We start from the raw sequence: 20,789 nt of genomic DNA, 5'->3' as shown, positions 1-20,789 counted from the left end.
TAGTATTCCCAGGGGGTAGACTGATATAACAACTGCAAGATCTCAGTGACTTACAACAAATCTTTTTTTCTTGTTCTTGGTTCTGGGGATCAGCTACAGCTCTGCATGACTCAGGTTGACTTGCTAGATTAGCTCTGCTCCATATGTTGTCTTATTCTGGTACTAGGCTGATGGAATAACCCCTACCTGGGACAGACCATTCTCATAATGAAGGAGAAGATCAAAAGGCCAAAACACCCACATGCATTTATGTAGCTTTAGCTCCTACCTGGATGTGGCACTAGTCAAATTGTTCATATTCCACTGGCAAAAAAGCAGTTCACATGGGTGAGCCTGACACTGGACCAGGGAAGCATACATCCTATAGGGAGGCAGTTGCAACCAGATGTATGGGTAGACAGTGAGTCGCAACAGCTTCCCAGTGTGCTCTTCAGATTGGTGGTGGGACTTTTCGAGAGATTCTAGAGAAAACAGCTTTCCAGTGAACATTTGAAACCACCCATTTCAGTGCTTTCTGCTGATATTTCCAGTGTGGTTTTCTTAACCTTCTTGTCTGTAGATCCCCAGCTCTTCCATTTAACAATTGTTAATCATTGTTATATAAAGACAAGTGTTTTGATGGTTTCTATTTCTCCCCAAGTAGTGGTGATGAGTTGGAATTCTTCCCTCTAGTCCTCTTGAGATGACCCATATTTACAGTAAAGCTAGCTGAGATTAAGAATGCACCTGTGAGGAGTCCCCTGGTGAGTTAAGAATCTGGTGTTGTCACTGCTGTGGCTCTGGTTACAGCTGTGGTAAGGGCTCAACCCCTGGCCCAGGAACTCTTGCATGCAGTGAGCATGGCCAAAAAGAAAAAGAAAAAAAAGAATGCACCTGTGATTTTGGACCAAAATGGCCCTGGTTCATACAACAATCAGACTCACAGCTTTGATCTCATTGGATGCCATAATTGATGAGCTAAGTAATCTTAATTACATCTTTTGCTATCTTCACAGGTTCTAAGGATGAGGACGTGGATGTACCTTTTGGAGGGCCACAATTCAACCCCTAAAACTCATCAGGCACTAGCAAATAGCAATATTGATTCATTTACTCTCAGTATTAGAGGTGTAAGGCAAGGCTCAGGGGAAGTTATTTTTAATTTCAAACACTTGCAGCATTTGATGTCATCAAAGGTGATTCAAGTAAAGAAAGAATTTTAGGCTTGAGTAGAGGATATGACATGAGGGACCATGTGTAAAACTGAAGAATACGTTTATGTCGTGGTATTTTTGTTAAGAAGACACATATAAAAAAAACAAATAATTTTCTAAGTACACAATGATAAATGTAATCTCCCAACCCAGATCCCCATCTTGTTCCCCAAAAGTAATGACTATCAATATTTTTTCTATTTTTTTAATTATTTCAGAAAATTCCCATGATAACACCCATCTCCTCCTTACCAACATTTTTTTTAATACAAATGGTAGCACAATGTACTGTTCTATTCTTGCTCTTATCATTTATCCTGAACATCTCTTTTTCCATATCCTCTTATATGTGTATAAATTTAGTATATCAAATAATTAAATCAAATCATTCTTCCCTAACACTGCTTTCAAACATTTTCCAGTGAAGAAGAAATTTTAGAAGACAGGGTACGGATGGGAAGAAGAATGGTGTGTGTGTGTGTGAGAGAGAGAGAGAGAGAGAGAGAGTGCAAGCGAGCATGTGTGTCTGCTGCGGTGGGAATGAGGTTGAGGGAGAATCATTATAGGCCAAAGCAATATGATAGATACCCTCCCAGCAGTTCCGGCCAATCAGACTCCCAGATCCCTTACATGGAATGAGACTGTACCTGAGTGGGCTATGAGGAGAGGTTCAGCTTGTTTGCTCCTTTAGTAATTAGATAGATTTAAATTTCAAAAAGTGAAGATTTAAAATTTTTCCTTTTATTTTATAGAAAAGAAAATAACCAAAGTCTTTCTAAGGAACTGCAAGAGTACAAAAGTCGTCCCACCTCTGCTCAAACACCTTTGGTGACAGTGACTTTCTCACTAAATAAGATAATGCCGTCTGTCCCTTTGCCTCCAAATGGAAGCATTACTTTGAACATTCTGTAACTTTTTGTCCAAATGCTTAACGGAGCTGGCGGGACAAAGATCCTCCATGTGGACGCCCATGAAAATATGGCTTTGCCGCAAGACGTGAGATATTTTACCCAGAAAGGCCATACAGCATAAGGGCTCAGGCTGAGGGTGCTGGACCCAACTTGGTGAGTTATTATATCCAGACTCTGCCTCTGTTAGCTGTGTCATTAGTGACACAGCTAATTTCTATGCCTCAGATTCCCCACCTGTAAATGGGAATGATGATACTACCTAATTTCTGGAGCTGTAAGAGTAAATGTGTCAATATATTATTACTTAGAGTAATGTTTGCTAAACATGAGTGTTCAATAATTGCTGGTTATTCCCACTTCATTTCCCTCCCTATTAAAGAAACCCTCAGCAAGAATAAATAAATAGCATTTAAATTCTCTAGCTCAGGGATCAGCAAACTATACATAGCCCATGGGCCAAATCTGGCCCACCTATAGTTTTATACAACCTATGAGCTAAGAATGTTTTTTATGCTCTTAAATGGCTGGGGGGAATCCACAGAAGAAAAATATTTTATGACACATTAAAATTCAATGAAATTCAAATTTTAGTTTTCCGTGATAGTTTTATTGGAATATAGCCACGTACATTCATTTATGTGTTATCTATAAAAGTTTTCATTCTACATCAGCAGAATGGAGTAGTTGCAAAAAGAGGACATGAGGCCTGAAAAGCCTAATATTTACTATCTGAGTTTGCCAACCCCTGCTCTAGATAATTTCCTCTCCTAAGTCTGCCCCACACGGTCTTACTCCACCTCATGGCTCTCACTGCTGGGACCCTGGTAGCTGACCAGAGATTATATGCAAAGACCATTTTATTTCCTCTATAATCTCTTCTTCAATATTTGAGCTACCGTGGGTGAAGTAAATGCATTGCTATATGGTTGAACTTAATAGATAAAAAGAGAAGGAAAGAAGGAAGAGAAGGAGGAAGGCAGAGAGAGACCACCAGAGTAGAAAGGAAGAAATAGGAATTTTTAACTATAACTTCTATAGAAAGATAGTGATAGAATATTCTAAGTTTGGATAGTCTAAGAATCCATGCTTCAATTCTAGTAATGGTATTTATTTTTAAAGAACAACAGTTAGCGTTACTATTTATAAAGAAGACATAATGTGTGTACTCTTAGATAAAATTAACTAGTGCTTTTCCAATGTGAGTTTGAATAGTTACCTAATTTAACATCATCTTCCAAATTATACAGAAAGACTTTCTATTCTTATAGAATAAATGGATCTTAAGTCCTAAGCATTAAGTGATTCTTAAGTGGACTACTATTTAAGAAAAATGCTCAGGAGTTCCTTGGTGGCTCAGTGAATTAAGCATTGTCATCGCCATATCTCGGGTCACTGTTGTGGCTCGTGTTCAGTCCCTGGCCTGGGAACTTCCACATGCTGCCAGCGAGGCAAAAAAGAAAAGACTGGCTTATGTTGTCAATGACATTTTCCTTTGATTCTAGCAGTAACCTGTGGGACTTCCCATTGCGGCTCAGTGGGTTAGGAACCCAACTAGTATTCATGAGGATTTGGGTTCGATCTCTGGCCTCGCTCAATGGGTTAAGGGTCTGGCATTGCCATGAGCTGTGGTGTAGGTAGCAGATGTGGCTCAGATCCCCCCTTGCTGTGGCTGTGGTGGTATAGGCTGGCAGCTGCAGCTTCGATTAGACTCCTAGGCTGGGAACTTCCATATGTCACAGATGTGGCCCTTAATAAAAATAAAAAATAAAAAAAAAGCAAAAAACCAAAAACAAAACAGTAACCTGTGTTCTTTGTTATAAGGAAGTTGCCTTTTAGCCCCACTCCTCAGCTCCCTGCAGGTCAGTGCTAAGGCTTTCTCCAGTGCAAAGGCTGATGACCCATTTGGTCAATGTGAAACAGTGCTGCCATTGAAGTTGTACCAATTGTTGTTAGACCATGCATTTTATGCCCACCTACCCACTGACAAATCAGGCTCTCTTATGCTTTATATCTTTTTTCTGCTTGATTGCAGTATAACTGACAAAACTATAATATATTTAAAGTGTACAGCATGATGATTGATAAATGTATACATCATGAAAGAATCCCCACAATCGAATTAACACATCCATCACTTCACATAGTTACCTGTGTGTGTGAGAGAGAGAGAACACGAGTTCTACTCGCTCAGCAAATTTCAATTATATAATATAGTGTTATCAAGTATAGTCACCATCATCTACATGAGATCCTCAGACCATAACTGAACCTGTGTACCCTTTTATCCACCTTTCCCCCTTCCACTTTCCCCCCCCCCACACCTCTATATCTTTTAAAGTCAGGTTTACTGGAAACACTTTGATTATAAAGCACCTGCACATACATTCTGTCACATCACCTTCACCGCAGCCTGGGAAGAAAGTGAAGCTCAGAGAATTGCCCCAGTTGCCTACTAATAAATATCAAGGCCAAGGCTTGCACCCACATCTGGCCTCAAGTCCAGGGTACCTTCCTGAAAATTTCAGTGTTTACCATCATAAACTGGACAGACAGAGCTGCTTGAGTGAACTGGGGCAAGGTATTCTCTCTAACCACACTTGCTTGACAGCGCTCCATCAACGTTAACTATTATTTGCAGCACGAAATTATGAAGATCTAGTCTGAAGTGATGAGAGCGTCCAGGGAAGGAGCAACACAAGAGAATTTCCAAAGGCTGCTCAGGCCTCGGTGATGGGCTCATCAGTCAAGAGATAAATCAGAGATGACAAAGGGTGGGAAACTGGGAGAGCGGGGTTGCTACGGACCGTGGAAATAGAGAGACTGATGTGGGGGTGAGATGCCCTAAGTCCAGGAAATAATGGGGCCTGAGGAGTGGAGCTCAGATGGAGGCCATTCTCTCACAATTTTGTGTCATCCCAAGAGAGTCACTGGCATTAGATGAGACATCATGTGAGAGGAGACATCATCAGAGTCTGAGGACTGGACTTGGAGATCAGCCACGGCTTGGAGTACAGCAGGAGCAGACAGGCATGAGATGGCTGATGGAGGTGAACACGCAGCATAATGAGCATCTCAGAAAAAATTAGGAGACTTCACAGAAAGGAGGGGAGCGGAGCAACATTCACTTAGGCTCACCGTTCAAGGAGAATGAAGAAGTAGCCGGGCTTGGCAGAATGAAAGGAATAATACTTCCCACAGATTCATACAAAGCATTCCATTGACATCTCCCACTACTGCTGTGCCATACGAAGACGAGCCTCCAAGAAGCTGCCCACCGGTGGAGACAAGTAGACACATTGCTACGGTTTAAGTAAGTGCAGTGCCAGAGGCCTTAGCCCACTTTAACAGGCACGAGGTGCATTGGTAGTGACTCATGAGCTCACGGAGATGCTCTATTTTGTGCTGGGCTTGAAGGTGGAATAAGCTTTCGGCAGGTAAGCGGGAGCAGGCATTCCAGGTTAGGGGGACTGTGTGAGCGAAGGCTGGGAGGTGTGAGTGCAACAAACCCCGGAGACAGAGGGATGTGCCAAAAATAAGGTATAGAGAGAATAAATAAAGCTAGAAAAGAAGACTGAGGCAAGATTTTGAAAGGCCATACATACCAAACTGAGGAGTTCCTTTTTTTTTTTTTTTTTTTTGGCCACCTTAGATCCACAGCTGCAGTAACCCAAGATCCTTTAACCCCACTGCACCTCTGCAGAGACCCAAGCTGCTGCAGTTGGATTCTTAACCCACTGTGCCACGGCAGGAACTCCAAGGATTTCTTGACTTTGTAGGAAATAATCATTGAAAGTTTTTGGAAATGAGTGAGAGATGATTAAATCTATGCTTTAAAAAGAATATCAGAATAGGAGTTCCCATCATGGCACAGTGGAAATGAATCCGACTAGGAACCATGAGGTTGTGGGTTTGATCCCTGGCCTTGCTCATTGGGTTGCTGTGAGCTGTGGTGTAGGTCGCAGATGCAGCTCAGATCCCGCATTGCTGTGGCTGTGGTGTAGGCCAGCAGCTACAGCTCTCATTAGACCCCTAACCTGGAAACCTCCATATGCCACAAGTGCAGCCCTAAAAAAAAAAGTGGAAGTTTGAGCCTGGGTGACTGGGCACAGCTAGCACTACCCACAGACATAAAGTCAGGAGGCAGCTAAAGTAGGTGTATGTGAGAGTTCTGGATATGAGGAGGGAGATAGCAAAGACAACTAGCTTATACTTGGGTGCCTAGGCAGCTGCTGATGCCATTATCCAAAATAAAAAGAAATGCACACATAGTATGCAATGGTTTGAATTTAGATAAGGTAAGGTTGAGGTTCCTAAAAGCTGAAGTTTTAAAACCAACTTTATTGAGATATAATTTATTTATAATAAATGGTATTCATTTGAAGTATGTAATAAATTTTGACAAATGTGTGTATATATATATGCAGGGCCAGCCTTTTGAGCATGTGACCAGTGGTCACAAAGGGTACTACTCAGAAGGGCTCTGAGATTCAATGCTCGGAGTTCAGTCTTGAAATTCTGTGTGTGTGTGTGTCGGTCTGTCTGTCTGTCTGTCTGTCTGTCTTTTTAGCGCCACATCTGCAATACTGGAAGTTCCCAGGCTAGGGGTCAAATCGGAGCCACAGCTGCCAGCCTACACCATAGCCACAGCAATGCCAGATCCAAGTCACATCTGCTCGCAGCAACACTGGATCCTTAACCTACCCGAGTGAGGCCAGGGATCAAACCCGAATCCTCGTGGATACTAGTCAGGTTCTTAACCCACTGAGCCACAATGAGAACTCCTTGAAATTCTTAACTTATTTTAGAATTTATGTTTTGTAGATGAAGCCTGATCAAACAATGGATCTTGTGGGACAGAAGGGCTTGGAGTCTCAAGTCTGATGAATCTCATTTCCTGTCACCCTCACACCACCCAACTCTCACTCTCACCCATTCCGCCCCCACCTCAGAGTCAGACTGGCACCCAGATGTCTCAGGGCACACCTCAGCACATTCAGAGAGAGTGAGCATCTCACCTATCAGGATCCAGGTTACCAAGCACATCCCAGCAAAGGGGCTATATTTCCTTCGAGGTCACCCATGTGAGGTGGCACCTTTGGGAAGGGAAGATACCTGGGAAGTGGAGTGTCCCTATTCCCTGGGGAAACACAATATTCAAAAGCAAACTAAAACAGCAATCACAGAAAAAAAAGGGAAAAGTTTCATAATTTAATACCTTTGGTGGCATTTTCCCCTGTTTCCCCATGTTTTCATTTTGCACTGAGCCATGCAAATTATGTAGCCAGTCCTGCACTGGTGTTACCACCACCACAGCAGGATGCAGAGAACATTTTTATCACTCCCAAATTATTCTCTTAAGCCTTTGCGGAGTCAATCTCATACATACACACACTCCATGTCACCCCCAGGCACAGATCTACTTTTAAGACAGCTAAATTAGGGCCAGGGATCAAAACCACACCACAGCAGCAGCCCAAGCCACAGCAGTGACAATGCTGGATCCTTAACCTGATGAGCCATCAGGGAACTCCAGGACAGCTCAATTTTAAAACACAGCAGTAAGGTTCTGAACCTCCAATTTGAAACTCAGGAAAAGCAGGGCTGGAACAGGTTTGGGAGTGAGCCTAATAGGGGTTAACCTGAGAGAATTGTGAAGATCCAAAGAGGTGTATACAGGGAGTGTGAGCCACCCCCACCCAGGGATTAAGAGAGGGGCCAACAGAGGAGAGAGCACAGGAAGAGGGCAGGGGACTTTGCCGCAAGTGTGGTTCTAATAAATAAAAAAATAAGCCAGCAGCCCTCACATCAATTTAATACATCCAATGTATTACATCCTGTTAACATCTATCATTTTAAATGTACACCATGTCCCCCATTCTACAACCCTCTCCCCCCAAAAAAGAACTTTGCTGAATTTCCAGGGCCTAGAACTAACAGACACAAGATAGATGCCTAATAACTTGAATAAAAAGGGAAGAGCCAGGAGTTCCCGTCGTGGCCCAGTGGTTAACGAATCTGAATAGGAACCATGAGGTTGCAGGTTCAATCCCTGGCCTTGCTCAGTGGGTTAAGGATCTGGCATTGCCATGAGCTGTGGTGTAGGTCACAGACGCGGCTCGGATCTGGCATTGCTGTGGCTCTGGCATAGTCCAGCGGCTACAGCTCCGATTGGACCCCTAGCCTGGGAACCTCTATATGCCGCAGGAGCGACCCTAGAAAAGGCAAAAAGACAAAAAAAAAAAAAAAGTCGTAAAAACGAATGAGAGTCCTTGCTCCCAAACTGTATTCTTCTTCATTCTTGAGTCAGGATGAACTCAGGGTTGGAAGCAGAATTGCATCTACCATGTCCTTTCTTGCCTAATCTCACTCTAGGTTTTGTTTTTCAGGCCCTTTTTACGAATGTTTGTATCATTACAGGCTCATTTATTTATTTATTTGTCTTTTTGCTATTTCTTGGGCCGCTCCTGCGGCATATGGAGATTCCCAGGCTAGGGGTCTATTCAGAGCCGTAGCCACCAGCCTACACCAGAGCCACAGCAACGCGGGATCCGAGCCGCGTCTGCAACCTGCACCACAGCTCACGGCAACGCCGAATCGTTAACCCACTGAGCAAGGGCAGGGACCGAACCCGCAACCTCATGGTTCCTAGTCGGATTCGTTAACCACTGCGCCACGATGGGAACTCCTTTTATTTTTATTTTTATTTATTTATTTATTTTTTTTTTTTTACAGGCTCTTTTACAAACATTTCCCCATGTTATTTTCACTTCGACTCTCAGAGGTTTTATCTCCTTTTCCAAAAAGGTCATGGAGTCTTCCGTAACTTTTCCAAGGCCAGCCAGTGAGGGGCCGAGCTCATACTCTGAGCCGAATCCTCCTATTCTAAGGCCAGCCTCATTCACCCGGGGCACCATCCGGACCTCGCCTTCGCCCACTTGTTCGCCCAAAGCCAGCGGGGTTCTGGGCACTAGCAGCCTGGGTCGCCGTCGCGCGAGGTGAAATGACCCAGCCAGCGCGGCGCGACCAGAAGGGAACTGAGCCCGCTCTCAGGAAGGCGGGCGCAGGCTCGCGGGGCAGGCTGGGAGCCAGGCCCCGGTGTCCTGGCAACACGTAAACACCGCGCGGCCCCGCCCCCGCGGCGCGCACCGCCCAGAGCTTGTGAGCCCGCCCTCCCGCGACCGCCCGCCGGGAGCCCCAGGCCCCGAGGCGACGAAGCACTGAGTCGCGCAGCCCGCTGCCTCTCTGTGGCGGGGGTCCCAGCCCCGCGTGGCGGCCGCTGGGTGGCTGGCTGCCCCCTCACCGCGTTGGGCTCCCGCGAGCGCCTAGACCTCCTCGGGCGGAAGGGTGAGAGCGGACTCGAGAAACGTGGCGAAGCCCCGGGCCCACGGCGGTTCGCTGGAGAGCGCGGTGGTGGCAGCCCGGTGAGCGGCAGGAATGGGCGCGGGGGCACAGCCCCCAGGCCTTGCGGAGAACTGGGGTCTCTCTCTCTATTTCAGGATTGGGAACCCATGCCACACTCACCTGCTCAACTGAGAAAGCATTACCATGGTAATTAATACACGTCTTATTTAAGCATCAGAGGTTCTGAGGCTCTTGTTAAATTAGTTTAATACCGTCTGTCTGGTAGAGGCACGCTTTACTAAGACTTGTTGCCCGTGCCACGAGATCAGCGCCTTCATCTCCTTGTGTTGAGTGGTGCCCAACCCGTGAAATGAACACTTTGGATAAAAATGAGGGGGAGAGGGTTTTCCTGGGTGGTCTGCGCCCGCCGCGGAAGAGCTCAGCAACCGCTGAATCAGGCTGAAAGGTTTTTTTGTGAGTTGGTTGGTTGAAGTCCCTCGGTTCTCTTGAGCAACTTTCACACCCAGAAAATGCCGGAACACCAGTTAACGCCAACAGCAGCTGGCCAGGAACTTAGCTTCTGCTGCCGCCAGCCTTCTGTCACTTGTGGGATTCTTCTCTGTGGATTAAGGAAATAGACAATGAGCCCTGGTGCTGCGGGGAGTGCCCGCTCTAGACAATGATTATCCTTTCCAACCCCAGTTTGAGGAAGGGCTTTGGAGGAGAGCTTTTGTGCAGGGAGTTCTTGCACTTTATGTCCAGGAAAGCCTGCAACATTCTTACTTCTGTCTAAGCTCTAAGTCGTTGGCTCACAGACCCCCATCTTAAACCAAACCACACTGAAACGCCAAACCTCCGTTTCCAAATTCCCTCTGGATCTTTTTACCAGAGAGCCTTTTCAAACTGTGTTCAAATCCAGCTCATTCATTCTGCTGGCGGCAAATGCGAAAGCATTCCTGTGCCCCAGTCCTTGCGACCTGCCTCTCTCACTGCCACTGTTGGTCATGGCCTCCTTACTACCACTTGCCTGGATTCTGGCAGTAGCCTGCTATCGCTAGCCAAGGCCTGTCCATCTCTTTCGTCCTCCTTCTCTGCCAATTCTGTTATCCCAGAATGGCTGTGACCTTGTAGCGCGCCCACCTTAGGGCCTTGTGGAACTAGACCCTGCTCTGCTTGAGCATAGTTCTGGGAGCCTCTGGTAAAAGGGCCTCAACCTCTTGGAGCTTTATCTGCCATATTATCATCTCTGTTTAAAAAACAAACAAACGCAACCAAAACCAAAACTACATCCCACATTCTTCTGGAAGCCTTCTGCCCCTGTCTCATCTCGAGGTATCCATCTGCTTAAAGACTGACCCATCTTTGATGCAACTTCTGTTCCCCTGTTGCTCCCTAAGTGCCCATAGCCCTCTGCACCTCACTTATGGTGCTTTGCCTGTTTGGCCATGGAAAGCCTTACTCGTCACCTCCTTAGACCATAATATAGAAATGTAAGCCCATGTTCCTTCCAGTTAATCACCATGTAAGAGCACTAAATATCTCTCGATTAAATTGAGAGTTATTCTCAGTCCCTTCACATGGTTGACACTACCGTTACCTTTCAGAGACCAGAAAACTGAAGCAGAATGATTTAATAAGTAAAGCCAGGAGTTCCCATTGTGGCTCAGTGGTTAACAAATCTGACTAGGAACCATGAGGTTGCAGGTTTGATCCCTGGCCTTGCTCAGTGGGTTAAGGATCCAGTGTTGCCTTGAGCTGTGGTGTAGGTCGCAGAGGCGGCTCGGATCCTGCATTGCTGTGGCTCTGGTATAGGCCAGTGGCTACAGCTCTGATTCGACCCCTAGCCTGGGAACCTTCATATGCTGTGGGAGCGGCCCTAGAAAAGGCAAAAAGACAAATAAATAAATAAATAAGTAAAGCCATTTGAGCCGATGTGTTCTCATGGCTCCTTGGATAAAGGTCATCCACCTTAGATTACTAGGCCTGCAGGCCAGAGCTGCATCCTGCCTACCTTTCCAGCCTCAACTCCTCTCAATGGGCAGCCACGTTGATTTTGTTGTTAACTTGACTGGCTATTTACTTCGCCTAGGGAGTTCCTGTTGCGGCTCAGCAGAAACGAATCTGACTAGCATCCGTGAGGACACAGTTTCGATCCCTGGCCTTGCTCATTGGGTTAAGGATCTGGCGTTGCTATGAGCTCTGGTGTAGGTCGGAGGCGTGGCTCGGATCCCTCATTTCTGTGGCTGTGGTGTAGGCCAGCAGCTACAGCTCCAATTGACCCCTAGCCTGGGAACTTCCACACGCCACAGATGCAGCCCTAAAAAGACAAAAAATAAAAATAATTTAAAAATACTCTGTCTAGGAATTCCCTACCCCTCAGCCCACAGGCCATTCTTAAGGAACCCTTCTTCCATTATGTCTCAGACTCGGTCACTCCCCACCCATCCCATGTCATCATAATGCCACCTACCCTGGGCTCTCCTTCACAGCATAGTTGGTGAGTCAGGGTATTTGTGGCTTTCCCCCTCACTGGACTGTAAGTCACTTGAGGACAAGACCCCAGACCTGCTTTGCTCTCCATCTAATGGGGCATCATGCACAGGAAATATTTGTTAAATATTTGTTGAATGAATGAAGGAGGCATCTTAAAATCCAGAAAAGGAGAAATCTACATTTGTTTTCCAAATCCTGTGTCTGCATTGCATCTGAGTCGCATTTTATTCACTCAGCATATTTTATTCATCCCTACAATGTGTCAGACATAGTTCTAGGTCATAGGAATTCAGGGAACACGGAGACGAAACTGATTTGTTTTCTGGTTAGGGAAACATACAAAAAATACTTAAATAACAACCAAAAAAATACTGTTAAATAGTGAAGAATGTTTGGGTGAGGACACAGAAAGTGACACTGCGGGGGAGGGTTGTCGGGAAACCATCTGCGCCTCCTCCCCCTTTCCTGGGACCGTCCCAGTTAATGTCTGTTGAAGTGTCTTGGTTTGGCCATAAATTACATGCTCACCCTAGTTATAGACCATACGCACGGTGTCTGGGAGGTTTTTCTGAAATGGTGTTTGAGCAGAGGCCAGCACAAAGATAAGAACAGATTACGCCCCCCTTGAAGGTCTGTAGGAAGAGAGGGGAGCAGGCTTGGCAAGTTTGGGAGCTAGATGAAGGCCAGTGCGGCTGGAGCCAAATTCGTTTTCATTAAAGAGTTTGGAGAGTTTTTTTGTTTTTTGTTTTCTTTTTCAGCAGCACCCTTGGCATATGGAAGTTCCCAGGCCAGGGCTTGAGTCTAAGCCACAGCTCTGACCTTCACCACCACTACAACAATGCTGGATTCTCAACTCACTGCACTGGGCCTGGCCCAGAATCTAACCGGTGCTGCCACAGAGAGAAACAGGATCATTATTAACCCACTGCACCATGGCAGGAACTCCAGGAGTTTGGAGGGTTTTAAGTCAGGAATTCTGTGTTCTAAGATCAGGAACAAGAGTTCCCATTGTGGCTCAGTGGAAACAAATCCGACTAGGAACCATGAGGTTGCAGGTTTGATCCCTGGCCTCGCTCAGTAGGTTAGGGATTTGGCATTGCCGTGAGCTGTGGTGTACGTTGCAGGTGTGGCTTGGATGCCCAGTTGTTGTGGCTGTGGTCTAGGCTGGCGGCTACAGCTCTAATTAGACCCCTAGCCTGGGAACCTCCGTATGCAGTTAGTGCGGCCCTAAAAAGCAAAAAAAAAAAAAAAAAAAAAAAAAAAAAAAAAAAAAGAAGACCAGGAACAGTCAAGAGCTATGGGGCTGTGTTCAAATGACCCAACCAGCTCAGAAACTGAAATTTTTCATTCCCTTGTAATAATTTCTTAACAGATTTATTGAGGTATAATTGATATAACATAGTACATATTTAAAATGTACAGTTTGATAAGTTTGACATATGTATACTCCCATTAAACCATCACATTTAAGACATATGATTTGCAAATATTTTCTCCCAATCTGTGGCTTTACTTTTCATTCTCCTAACAATATCTTTTGAAGAGCAAAAGTTTTGTTTGTTTGAAATCATAATTTTAAAAAGTATATTTAGGCCTTTTTTTTTTCTTTTTTCTTTTTTTTTGCTGTGCCTACAGTATGTGGAAGTTCCTAGGCCAGGGATTGAACTATGCCGCAGCAGTGACAACACTAGATCCTTGATCTGTGTCACAGAGAATTCCCCATAATTTTTTTTTTTTTTTTTTTTTGCCTTTTCTTGAGCCACTCTCACGGCATATAGAGGTTCCCAGGCTAGTGGTCTAATCGGAGCTGTAGCCACCGACCTACGCCAGAGCCAAAGCAACACGGGATCCGAGCCACATCTGCGGCCTACACCACAGCTCACGGCAATGCCGGATCCTTAACCCACTGAGCAAGGGCAGGAACCGAACCCGCAACCTCATGGTTCCTAGTCAGATTCATTAACCACTGCGCCATGATGGGAACTCCCCCCATAATTTTTTAAATTGAAGTATAGTTGATTTACAATATCGTTGTACAGCAAAGTGATTCAGTTATACATACACATGTATATACATACACACACTCTCTTTAAAAATATTCTTTTCCATTATGGTTTATCATAGGACATTGAATATGGTTCTCTGTGCTCTACAGTAGGACTTTGTTTATCCATTCTATATATAATAGCTTACATATGCCAACCGCAACCTCCCACTCCGTCCCTCCTCCAAACCTCTCCCTCTTGGCAACCACAAGTCTGTTCTCCTTGCCTGGAAGTCTGTTTCTGTTTTGTGGATAGGTTCATATGTGTCATATTTTAGATTTCACATGTTAGTGATATCATATGGTATTTGTCTTTCTTTCGTTTTTGTTTTTTGTTTTGTCTTTTTGTCTTTTTAGGGCTGCACCTGTGGCATATGGAGGTTCCCAGGCTAGGGGTCCAATCAGAGCTATAGCCACTGGCCTACGCCACAGCCACAGCAACGCCAGATCCGAGCGGCATCTGTGACCTACACCACAGCTCACGGTAATGCTGGATCCTCAATCCACTGAGAGAGGCCAGGGATTGAACCTGCAGCCTCATGGTTCCTAGTCAAATTACTTTCTGCTGCACCACAATGGGAACTCCCGGTATTTGTCTTTCTGAAGAGACCAAGTTTTAATTTTAATGATGAATTTATCAATTTTTTCTTTTATAGACATCAGTTTAGATGTCATATCCAAGTCATCTTTGTCTAACCCAAGGTCACAATGATTTTCTCCTATATTTTCTTCTATAAATTTTATAGTTTGGAGTTTTATATTTAGGCCTGTGAGCCATTTTGAGTTAATTTTTGCATACGGTGCAAGTACAGATTGAAGTTCATATTTTTGCAAATGGATAGTCATTGTTCCAGCACCATTTATTGAAGATTGTCATTGCTTTGGCACTTTTGTTGAAAATCAGTTGAGGAGTTCCTGTTGTGGCTCAGCAGAAACAAACCTGACTATAGTATCCATGAGGATGCAGGTTTGATCCCTGGCTTCGCTCAGTGGGTTAAGGATCCCATGTTGCTGTGAGCTATGGTGTAGATCACAGATTCAGCTTGGAACCTGCATTGCTGTAGCTGTGGTGTAGTCCAGCAGCTGCAGCTCCTATTTGACCTCCAGCCTGAGAACTTTCATATGCTGTGGATGCGGCCATAAAAAGACCAAAAAAAAGAGAAAATCAGTTGAATCAGTTGTTTGTATATGTGTGGATCTATTTCTAGACTCTTCTGTTAATCTGTTTGTCTATCTTAACACCAAAGCTGTACTATCTGGATCCTGTAGCTTTGTAATAGTTCTTGAAATAGGTAGGTTAGTCTTTCAGCCTTTGTTCATCTTTTTTCAAAGTCCTTTGCATTTCCACATAAATTTTAGAAACTTCTATGAGAAGATGAGAACTTTGAAAAAAAGTCAAACTTCTATCTTATATCCTTTGAATTTCCATATGAATTTTAGAACCAGTTTGCCAATTTCTACAAAAAGATGAGAACTTTGAATAAAAATGTCCAAATTTTGTGTGAATCTTAGTTCTCAAACCATTTTGGAGATTAAAACATGTACTTTTAGACTTCCCTTGCGGTGCAGCAGGCTAAGGATCTGGCGTTGTCACTGCAGAGGCTTGGATTGCTACTGTGGCTTGGGTTCAATCCTCAGCCCAGGAACTTCCACATGCCATGGGCATGGCTAAAAAAAATAATTTAAAAAATACAAATAAACACATAACTTTTTTTTTTTGCAATTCTTTCAGGTAAGTCAAGTGTGTTTGACATGCAAAAAAAGTATGAAATCAGAAAGGAAGCCAAGACTCAAAATTATTAAAGAGTTTATGGAAGTATACATCCCACACCCCAAGGGGATGCTTTATCAGGAGATGCAGTTATCATACGGGGCTCCATGTTGTTTCTCTTCATTTGGATTTCCTCACGGAAACCAGGCCACTATGTTGCAAGATACATCTCATCTTCATTCCTGGGTTTTATATCTAGGAACAAGTCCTCCACTTCACTCAAAAATGTATTATAGCATTTTTGTTTTGTTTGCTTTTCTAGGGCTGCAGGTGTGGCATATGGAAGTTCCTAAGCTAGGGGTCAAATTGGAGCTACAAGTGCCATCCTCTGCCACAGCCAGAGCAACACCAGATCCACTGTGTCTGCAACCTACCCCACAGGTCATGGCAACACCAGATCCTTAACCCACCGAGTAAGGCCAGGGATCGAACCCGCATCCTCATGGATGCTAGTTGGGTTCATTACCACTGAGCCACAATGGGAACTCCTTTTTTAGTGTTTTTAACGCATCAACTGTTTCTCTTTGTTTATCTTGGGACATTTTTAAAGTGAGGTGCTATGACAGGACATCTATTTTACACAAACATTTAGCCCTCACAGGCGTCCTTGCTAACTTAACACATTCTTCCTTTCCCTTGCCTAGAGGAGACACTTTCTAAATAATACATTTCCATCTGTTACTTTCTGTATATGTGAGTCATAAGGCACAGAGAATTCCACTCAGCTTTGTGTAGCTTTAGTAAAACTTTAGAGATAGTTTATTCGCAGGTTCGGATAGTATCCATTACTTTGCCCACAGGGGGTTAACCTGGCAGTGTGGTTGTGGCAAGAGCACAGGTGCTGAGCCTGGTGGATGCTGGTTTGCTATGTGACTCAGCCTCTGCTTCTCTTTTTTTTTTTTTTTTTTTTTTTTTTTTTAAGGGCCGCACCTGCGGCATATGGAGGTTCCCAGGCTAGGGGTCAAATTGGAGCCACAGCTGCTGGCCACAGCCAAAGCCATGCGGGATCCTAGCTGTGTTTGCCACCTTACCACAGCTCACGGCAACGCTGGATCCTTAACCCATTGAGGGAGGCCAGGGATGGAACGCGCATCCTCATGGATCCAGGAATCCAACCTGCATCCTCGTGGGTCCTAGTCAGATTCATTAACCACTGAGCTACGAAGGGAACTCCCTGCTTCTCCATTTTTAAGACAAGAATAATACCTCCCTCCCTCGAAACACAGCTCTGAGAATTAGCTGTAATAAAGGTGATGGCAACATCCTTTAATGAATGCTTACTTCATGTCAGACATTGGCTAACTGCCTTATATCCATGTCTCACTTAATCCTGGTGACTGCTTAATGATGTAGAGACAATCACATAACACGTGTCAGAATATATATCTGGGAGTTCCCGTCGTGGCTCAGTGGTTAACAAATCCGACTAGGAACCATGAGGTTGTGGGTTCGATCCCTGGCCTTGCTCAGTGGGTTAGGGATCCGGTGTTGCCCTGAGCTGTGGTGTAGTTTGCAGACACAGCTGGGATCCCACGTTGCTGTGGCTGTGGTATAGGCCGGCGGCTACAGCTCCGATTGGACCCCATCCTGGGAATCTCCATATGCCTCGGGAACGGCCCAAGAAATGGCAAAAAGACAAGGAAAAAAAAAAAGAATATATATCTGATCCTGATTATATAATGTTTTATTCTTATTAGGAAAATTTCCAAACATGCACAAAAATAGAATCATAAGATGAATCCTCATGTAGCCATATCTCAGATTCAGAAATTATTAGCATTTTGCTACCTTTTCTTCATCTAGCCTTTATTTTGGGGGTGGGTTGGGAAGAGGAGTGCAGGGTTTTTTTGTTTTTGTTTTTGTTTTTTGTTTTTTCTTTTGTCTTTTTGCCATTTCTTGGGCCGCTCCCGCAGCATATGGAGGTTCCCAGGCTAGGGGTTGAATCGGAGCTGTAGCTGCCGGCCTATGCCAGAGCCACAGCAACACAGGATCCGAGCCGCGTCTGCGACCTACACCACAGCTCATGGCAACGCCAGATCCTTAACCCACTGAGCAAGGCCAGGGATCGAACCCGCAACCCCATGGTTCCTAGTTGGATTCGTTAACCACTGAGCCATGACGGGAACTCCGGAGTGCAGTATTTTAAAGCAAATCTCAGGCCTTCTTTCATTTCATTCCTACAGATTTTAGTGTGCATCTCAGAAACCTGTGAAAATTTTCTGCCATGACCCAGTACCATTGATTTTCAGACCTAATAGAATTAATAATTCCTTGATATTGTCAAATCTCCTCAATTACCTAAAAAACGCCTTTTTAGGGCCTGTTTGTCTAATCAATGCAAGCAAGATCCACACAGGTGCATTCGGTTGGGTCTCTTAATCTGGGGGGCTTGATAGGCATTAGATTGCATGACCTCCATTCCCACTCCACATAGAAGTTTTTGTTTCCTTTTAGGAATTTTTTTCCCTAAAATTCAGTAGGAAATGTTGAAAATTATATATGTCAAGGTTATAACAACTAATTTTTGTCCCTTACATGTTCTTGTCTTAAAAGCCAGGTAAAGGGAAGAGAAAGGGCCAGGGCCGGTCCCACCGGAAGAAGCCGAAGAAACCGGAAGTGGACATCCTGAGCCCGGCGGCCATGCTGAACCTCCAGTACATCGCGCACAACGCCGCCCACTGCCTGTACCTGCGCGGCTTCCGCTGGCCGGGCGCCACCAAGTCCAAGAAGGGGAAGAACAAGACTTAGGAGAGAACTTGGGGACGAGAGATCAGGGTAGTAACTACGTTGCAAGCAAAAATAGACTTTACTCAAGACAAGTTGAGACGCAAGCTAAGTGTGCTTTTCTGTGGTCACTAATGATAAACACGTTTCACTCCTCAGCTAAACGCGGGTACGGTGAGCCGCTTTGGTTTTTCAGAAGTTAAGAGGGGGAAAAAAGTGAGTAATCCCCACACAGTGTGGTGGAATTGATAGGACTTTAAAAAATTATTAGAATTCTAAAAAATTATTAGAATTCTGGGTCAGAATTAAACTGCACTCTCCAAAGGCAGTTCTAGCTTGCCTGAGTTTTTTTTTTTTGGGGGGGGGGTTCCCTGCCAAAAAGGGTACATATTTAGAGAATATATGGAAAAGCACAGGATTGGCTTATGAACATCCCTTTTGGGGGCACAGTTCCATTTCCTTGTCTTTTTCAGGAAAAATTAAATTTTTTTTTCTTTAACTTTCTTATCAGTGATCTGACTCTTGTCTAATTTGAATGAGCCACAGACACCAGGGAGACCAGGCTTGTCAATCCTGCTCTGACCTTCTTGCCTGGGCTCAGATGAGCTGATGGAGTCAGTGGTTGGGGAGAAGAGGGCAGGTCAGCCTGCGTTCCTTTTTCCTTCACCCGTCTTTTTCTCTACACTTACGTTTTCTTCCCACCTTCTGCAGCCTTTCTTTTGAACTTGGCTGACTCCAAGTTACAGAGTTGGTGCTAAAAATTTGCCTTGGGACTTTGGCTGATATTCCTGGATCTCCCCAGCCTGCGTGGAGACACTTAAGAGAGAAAACTGCCCACAAGCCCCAAATGAGAAACTTGGAAGGAGGTGCATTTTTTAAGTGTAAGCACCACCTCTGAATAACTTGGCCTTCCATCCCTGCCTCCTGCCACCTTCTTGGCACGTTTGCCACTTCCCCCGGTGCTGACACCTGCACTGTTGTCTCCATTCACAGTTCTCAGCTCAAAGCTGATTCCTCAAGGCAGCACCGGTCCAGAGATGATCCAGTTTGTTTGAATTGCTTATCATGATGTCACCGGCTGCCTTTTGAGGACCTCAGTGGTTCACAAAGCTTGCTAAGGAAGGCTGCAACCCAGGGCTCAGGATTTCATAAATATCAGAGAAAAAGGGCAACCCCATGAATTTCTGTATCAGAGAAGCAAGGTGCTGGGAACGTACTTGAGTTTGCCGGCAATGACACACGTCTGGCTGTACCGTCTGTGTGGATTCAGTGTAGCCATTACCTAGTCACCAGAGGAGCTGTTGCTCAGCTAGCTCAGGTGAAGATGGGTGCTCCTCTTAACCTGAAAGGGGCCATTTTTGTTCTGTCTACAGGCCTGGGAAACAGGGCCACCTTTCCACTCAGCTATGTCTGCTGGGCTGGACCTGAGCAGTTTCTGTTTGTGGACGCACCAACTCTATTCCAGTCTTTCTCCAAACTGCATGCACCACGGTCACCCAAGGACTTGTCAGAGCACAGATTGCTGGGCTCTACCTGGAAGGATGGGTGGAGTTTGAGAATTTGCGTTTCCGCTAAACTCCTAGGTTGTTCTGCTGCTGGACCAGACCTGTGGAAAAGCTCTAGTTCATGCTGCCTCATCAGATGCTAAAAGGCTTGACAAACCTCTGAACTCGTAGGATGTCTAAAGCCCTCTTCTGCCTGGCTTGGGTTCAGGAGCCCATGTCTGAGCAGGTATGTTTATTGGAACGCTGGGGAGATGGCACCTGCAGAGCTGGCTGCTGATCTTGTCCACGGCACAGATAACACCACTGAGGGGACGGCAGGCCTTCTGGTCGTCAGACTTTTACAAGCTTAGGAGATCATCTGGAGGTGGAAATGCCTTCTTTAGAGATGGGTAAGTGATGAGTGGAAAGGGTTGTAAGCATCAGAATAGAGGAAGCACTGATCTGATTGGATGGGGCACTGTGTGCTTGGGTTTCCACCCAGTTTTTAGCAGAATGGCCGAGGGCTGTTTCAGTATTGTTGTCATTGGAAGGCTGGGGCTCTGAGAAGCCATTAGGAATTTTGAATTAAAGAGCTGTGGGGGTGTTATAGTATATGACCTGATCTATCACACACAAGTCATATAAAAGTTGTGACATTTTACTTTGAGAGGAATTCAGTTTTTTGGTGAAACATTCCATTTAAAACTTTCTTCAGGAAGTGTGGTATAGTAAGTTAAGGATCTGGTGCTACTGCAGCTGTGGCACAGGCTGCAGCTGCAGAGCAGGTTCAGTTCCTGGCCAGGGAACTTCCACATGCCATGAGTGGGG

The 20,789-nt window shown here is 45.0% G+C and overlaps 1 protein-coding gene across 1 annotated transcript; it reads left to right on the top strand.

Annotated features, from left to right (window-relative positions):
* SMKR1 (small lysine rich protein 1) lies at positions 8,912-18,976 on the top strand. The gene is made up of 3 exons (XM_003484024.3): positions 8,912-9,099; positions 9,159-9,525; positions 18,307-18,976. The coding sequence occupies exons 1-3, from the start codon at positions 8,912-8,914 to the stop codon at positions 18,499-18,501; spliced, it is 750 nt and encodes a 249-aa protein (XP_003484072.1). The 3' UTR covers positions 18,502-18,976.

The sequence above is a fragment of the Sus scrofa genome, chromosome 18, assembly GCF_000003025.6.
Source record: "Sus scrofa isolate TJ Tabasco breed Duroc chromosome 18, Sscrofa11.1, whole genome shotgun sequence".
Lineage (NCBI taxonomy): Eukaryota > Metazoa > Chordata > Mammalia > Artiodactyla > Suidae > Sus > Sus scrofa.
This window is presented reverse-complemented; position numbering and strand designations above follow the sequence as displayed.